The sequence below is a fragment of the Halyomorpha halys genome, unplaced genomic scaffold, assembly GCF_000696795.3.
Source record: "Halyomorpha halys isolate HHAL.00 unplaced genomic scaffold, Hhal_1.1 Scaffold358.1, whole genome shotgun sequence".
NCBI classification, from domain to species: domain Eukaryota; kingdom Metazoa; phylum Arthropoda; class Insecta; order Hemiptera; family Pentatomidae; genus Halyomorpha; species Halyomorpha halys.
Window position 1 is genome coordinate 141,443 of NW_027105142.1, and position 6,169 is coordinate 147,611.

At 24.4% G+C, this 6,169-nt stretch overlaps 1 protein-coding gene across 1 annotated transcript in view; it reads left to right on the plus strand.

The window, feature by feature from the left end:
* Nucleotides 1-6,169, plus strand: part of LOC106681676 (uncharacterized protein ZK1073.1) — a 40,042-nt gene that overhangs the window by 24,321 nt on the left and 9,552 nt on the right. The window contains exons 2-3 of the mRNA XM_014422121.3: nucleotides 2,342-2,392; nucleotides 3,279-3,342. Of these exons, the coding sequence (XP_014277607.1) occupies nucleotides 2,342-2,392; nucleotides 3,279-3,342 (115 nt within the window). The remainder of the gene's footprint in view (nucleotides 1-2,341; nucleotides 2,393-3,278; nucleotides 3,343-6,169) is intronic.

The following is a 6,169-nucleotide window of genomic DNA, read 5'->3' on the forward strand; positions in this document are numbered from 1 at the left end:
TACCTAATTTTCTCAGAAGTATCACTTGATTTTGGTCCCTGTTGCCTGATGATATGTTATCATTTACATTATATACTTTTACAACTGTAATGTACAGAAAAGCCTCCCCTTGTGTTTAGGGTAGACTGCCTTCTCCACTCCTCTGGCCATTGTATCTATAATTTTTTTTTTAAAATGGGTGAACACCAAAATATTCTTTATTAATTTTATGTATTGAAAGTGTCTATGAAAAATCAAATTAAAGAGATATAATGTTTTAAAAATTAAATGAAATAAAATAATAATATTAAGGAAAATGAAATATCGTTTCATCACCACTCTGAGGAATTTATTTTCTAAATCTAAAATGTTTATATCAGTAAACAAAGATTAGTGAATTGGAATTCATAGATACATATTTTATAGAACTACTAATATTTTCCATTAAATTATTCTTGTCAATTTTAACTACTGCGGTTTAATATTGATTACAGAGATATGACATTAAAAGTTATTTTATATTATTTCTTTTATCAATTTTTTATTTTTATGGATTTTCCTCCAATTTAATATGTTAGACAAATACTAAACTAAAATACTCCTTGGTAGTGTACAAAAAATTGGTTTAAGAAACAGGCCAACTTGCCAAATTCATTCCCTTCAATTCAATGAATGTTTGAATAAAATATATAAGTACATATTAATAGCTCAGAGAGACCTGAGCTAAGAGGGCAAACAAACCTTTTTATTCAAAATGTTGCCAAAAAAAATTATCCTGTTAGACAGAAAAATATTAAGATAATTAAAAAAATATTTAATTTCATGAAAAAAAAAAAATATCAAGCAGCCATGAGTATATTTTTCTAATTCTTAAATGTTTACAACAGTAAGTAAGGTTAAGGAAATACAATTATATATAGGTATATATTGATTTTTATTATTCTTATATTTGATCACAATCATATTGCAAATATATCAAAACATTAATTTAAAAGATTTATGAAATAAGTATCTCAATGTATACATTTCAAAGAAATGTATCTACAATAAAAGTTACTTAAATATTTTGTAGAACTGCTAATATTTCTTGTCAGTTTGAATTTCTGAAGTTTTAATATTGATTTCAGAGGTCTAATAAAAAGTGATTTCAGCCATAAATAGAAAGTTAGTTATTGATATAACTTTAAAAATTCCTATGATTTCCTTGAAATATTTCCTCCAAATGCCTCAATTTTAGATTGGAGGAGATAGGAAAATTAGTTAAAAATAGAATATATATGAATGTATAGCAAAATATATTATATTTCTTTATTTTGAGGAATATATTTTGTTACTACCAAAAGAAAACAAATTAATTGCTTAAGAACTCTTCGCAATGACTATTGTTCTTTTTTTCATTGAGAAAGTTATATTCACAAAAATTTCATCAAACGCTATTGTTGAAATGGAGTTAAAATTTTAAATTAAGATTATTACATAAAGAATAGATTTACAAACAGACAATAGGTAATTGATTATATTTAATGTGTTTTAATATAGTCTTATGCTTTACTGTAAATTATTATGATATTTAAATCAACAACAGTAATTAATTTTTTGCATATTCATCAATCAAAATCATTATTGAATTTTTATTAAAAAAAAAAAAGAAACAAAAATACTACCTATCACTTTCAATACTAATATTAGGTTGCAAAAAGTCAAGTGAAGGAGAGCCTCATTGGCAAGGATAATAAAAAAACATATTAATTGCATTATATCATTTATCATTTAGAGAGAAATGTTTTTTAAAACTTTTATCAAATAAAAATAAAAGGTATTAATATCCAAGGAGTTGAAACTGAACAACATTTAACTAAGGAATCTATTAAGAGCCATCAGCAAAAATTAAGTGGTTTTTCCTTAATTTAATAACTATCTAGATTTTAATTAAATTAATCATTTAAAAATTATTAATCTTAGTACCATATTTGTAATCAAGACTTCTGTTGCAATACCCCCTTAAAAACTGTTTCCACTGTACTTCGAAACATTCTAGTCCAACAAATTATTTATGTGGTAAAATTCGTGAAGTGCAGTGGTGTAAATTAATGTTACTTTTTTTAAGCTGAATGTTTTTTTTTTTCCTCACCTAAGACACCTGGGTTGAAATGAAAAGGACATATTTATTCAGTTATATTTAAGAGTTTTATTTATTTGCATTATTAAATTTCACATTTAATCCTGCATTATTAAATTTCACATTTAATCCTGCATTATTAAATTTCACATTTAATTAATTTAGGAAAGAAATTGTTGAATAAATTTTGTGTAAAACTGTGAAGAATTCATAACTGTTAATTTTTTTTTTTCATTTTTCTAGAAATACTTGGTACCTACAGAAAAAAGTGGTGATATAACTGTTCATGTTCAGGTAATGCTACTAATTATGTACGTGTATATATATATGTGATTTTTTTTCTACTAATCTTAGAAGTAAAGCTAGTTTATTAGAAATGGTAAATAAAAGTAAAAATTATTGAATATCTTGGCTTGATCTATAAAACAAATAATATTTAAATAGAACTAATCACAAACAATTCATTATTTTTGGTATCCACTACTATAGTACACTTTATGTGTTCTAAAGCTTCAAAATGTTGATGTTCAAATTAAAATTTAACAAGAAATGTTCTTTTAAAATATATATAAAAAAAAAAAAATTAATTTTGTTAAATATAACATATTAATGTACCAATGGATTGGACAGCTTTTATTAAAACAGGTGTATATTTTTTTCCATAAAGCTAGTGTTAAAATAAAAATTTTTATTTTTATATAGTTTTTTTTTCCAAAAATATATTTACAGTGTAATTGGAAAATTGTAGTGCACACTGACTATATACAAATATATAATAAATTAATTCACAAAGATAAAATCAATAATTTAATATAGGGTGTTATCATCAACAATAATAAGTAAATCAAGGCAAAAATATTAATATGTCAAAATTCCAATTTCAGATATACATTCTATATGAAGAATTTACATTTAATTATATTGTTTCTTTTAATTATAATTAAATTTTTAGGTATTATACTCTTAATTTGTTTCATATAAACTATGACATGATTTTTTAAAAAATATGATTGCACCCAATTATTTAAAATTATAAAAGAAGTAAAATTTCCTATATTGATTCAGTAAAAAATGAAACTGTAATCAATTAGGTTTAATTAATTTATATAGAAACTAAATTTATTTATTTACACATTTATTATATCTTTTCATTTTATTCATCAATTTACAATTTTTTCAGGGAGATATTTCTCAGCAGGATAAAAGGGCAACATTTCTTACAGTTCATGACCTAGGGTGCAATCGTAAGTTAATTTATTTTCCCTAGAAAACCCGAAACCTGGTAAAGATAATTTTTATCTTCTTTTTTATTTAATTGCGTTAATGAAAACTCACTTGCTAAAAAGCAAAGGAATAAGCAATTGTTATATTCTGCAAATCAAGAAAAGACAATGACAAATTATTAAAATATAATTTCTTTGATGATATATCTTATGCCAACATAATTATAATTTATTAGCTCCTGATATTTCCAAGTTTAAAAACTATTTAAATTATCTTCTAAATTGACAAATCAATCAGGTTTATTAAAAATTTGAGTTTATTGTTACAAGCTTGAGTTTTTTTTTTGCTTTAAATTAATCTATTGGAATATGTTAACAAAATTAATCAATGATCAAATCACTTGCTAGAAAAAATATTATACCAATTCTATATATAATTCATTATTTACTGCAAATTAATTTCTCAGAGTAAGTATTTCCTTGTTGACTTTACAGATGTTTTTGGTCTTTCGATGACTTTCCATTAGTAATTTTATCTTTTCCTTACTTGGATGCTGTGATTCATGGACTCTCAAGTTTTCATTTGTATGGATTTTCTTTCATATCTCTCATTTGTGCATTTCTGAATACTCAATAGAAACCAATTCTCTCAATTGTATATCAAAGGAGGCTTTATTAATGTATATAAAAAAGAAATTTTTTGAAAATTCTATGAGTTTTTATTATACATGTGAGATGAAAGAGGAGTTTATTTGTAATAGTTACACCATCTTTTATATCAGTAAGTAGATCATTTTTTGAGGATGTGATGAACAAGATATGGATTTCTATGCAATTGAATATTTTATTGATAGGAATTAAAAAAAAAAGTATCAAATATCTTTACAATTGAGGTTACTCAGAAGCAATTAGCCACATTATATTGTGAATATTTTAGCATTTTTGATGATAAATGCATACTTGGATGACTTCAATGAAGTAAAAAATAGACATAACATATAAGAGGAAATTCCAGATTAAAATTATAGGTTAATTTTCAATGAAAAAAAAAAACAATAAGAAATCAACAAAATAACACTACCTTCAATGATTGATTTCTAGGGATATTTTTTTTTCCATTTCACTGCTTACCATATTGCCTTCTAATCCCTTTTAAACAATATACTTTGTTTTTGCTTACTTTCTTTGCAAGTTATTACTTAAAATTCTAAAAGTGATCGCATCATTTTCTTCCAAGTGGATAAAACTTTGGATTGAGAAACTAGATTAAAATGTTTGATTTTGAATAGATGGTGATGAAACCCACAGCATAGAAAAAGTAAATGAAATAATGAATAGTATGATGTCAAGCAACAACTTTCTATAAGATCAGTTTAGTTTCATCTTCCATAATGTATTTGGTTTAATTTTATTCAGTAATTGACAAGTAATGATATATCTTTCAATTTATAGCCAAAAAACTGCTGGTGGTTTACATTGTCTATTTAAACCAGATTGCTGAATCCTATATCTTTCTGAAATACACAAATAAAGTTTGATATGATTCTTATTGTTTTTCTGGTATACTATTTCTTCTTCATCCTTTCTAATTGGTCTCTCAAAATATTTTCATATTATAAAGCTTTTTTGTAAGGAGTGTTGTTTTATAAGCTGTAGGAAGATGTGTTATGATTTTGTAACTGTTATGATTTAACATAAATTCTAAACACTAAGTTCGAATCCAGCCTGGGGGATTCGAACTGGTTCCGCCCGCAGTCTAGGCTAGCGATGACCTAGGACACTGATGTTTGTGAACTTAATAAACAAGGCATTATTATTCTTCTTTCATGGCCTAAATTTTCCATAAAAAAGAGAAGAGTGATAATTTCATCTCCCAACCAAAATGAAGTGAAATAGCAGTAGATGCAACAAATCTCTTCATCCTGTTTGGTACTTTTCCTGTTTGTTTTTCTTGGTGTTATGGGAATGTTTTTTCTAATGAAGTCAGTTCATCTTCAGAAAAAAAATAATAGTATTAAAAGCTTCATTATGTTTCTTTAGATCCCAATTAAATATATGGTATTTTTTATATAAGATTTTCAACATAATATTTGTTTATGCCATTGAATATTGTGTTCTATGTTGGGTTTTATTATCATATTAAATGTGAAGTTTTTCTTAGAGGATCAAACTATGTTTATATTTAAGTTGAAAATCGTTTATGATCAAAAACTTAAGACTGATAAGTATAGAATAAATATTTTCTATAAGTATTACTACTATTAATACAGGTACTTTATTTCGTTATATCACCCCTTAGTCGTGTATGTTACTCCTCAGGATAAGACATTTTTTCAAAATTAATATCACAAAACATATAATATTAAGTGTGTGCCAACTTCAGAATATTATCAAGAAGCATTCCTGCAAGGCAATACCTATTGTTATCATATATTGTATCATATCAAACTATGATGTTTTGTAGAAAGAGTTAGATTTGATCATTCTTTAAAACTGAAAATGCAGAAATTTTTAAAAAGACATAATAAAATACCAATGCAGATGAAAATAAGGAAAACTCAAATGACAGACTAACAATAATTATAAAAACTTATAATATAGCATAAGTCTACATTAAATAGCTGATGGGCTTTATAAATTGATTTAACTACTGAAAGTTAATGCTACTAGATAAAAATAATTATCTGTATGAGGAAAAATAAAATAATTGAACTTAGTTTAAGATGTAATGCAGTAAAGAATAATTTATAAGTTAAAAAGTTATATATATATATAATAGTACACTTTATGTGTTCTAAAGCTTCAAAATGTTGATGTTCAAATTAAAATTTAACAAGATACAATTATA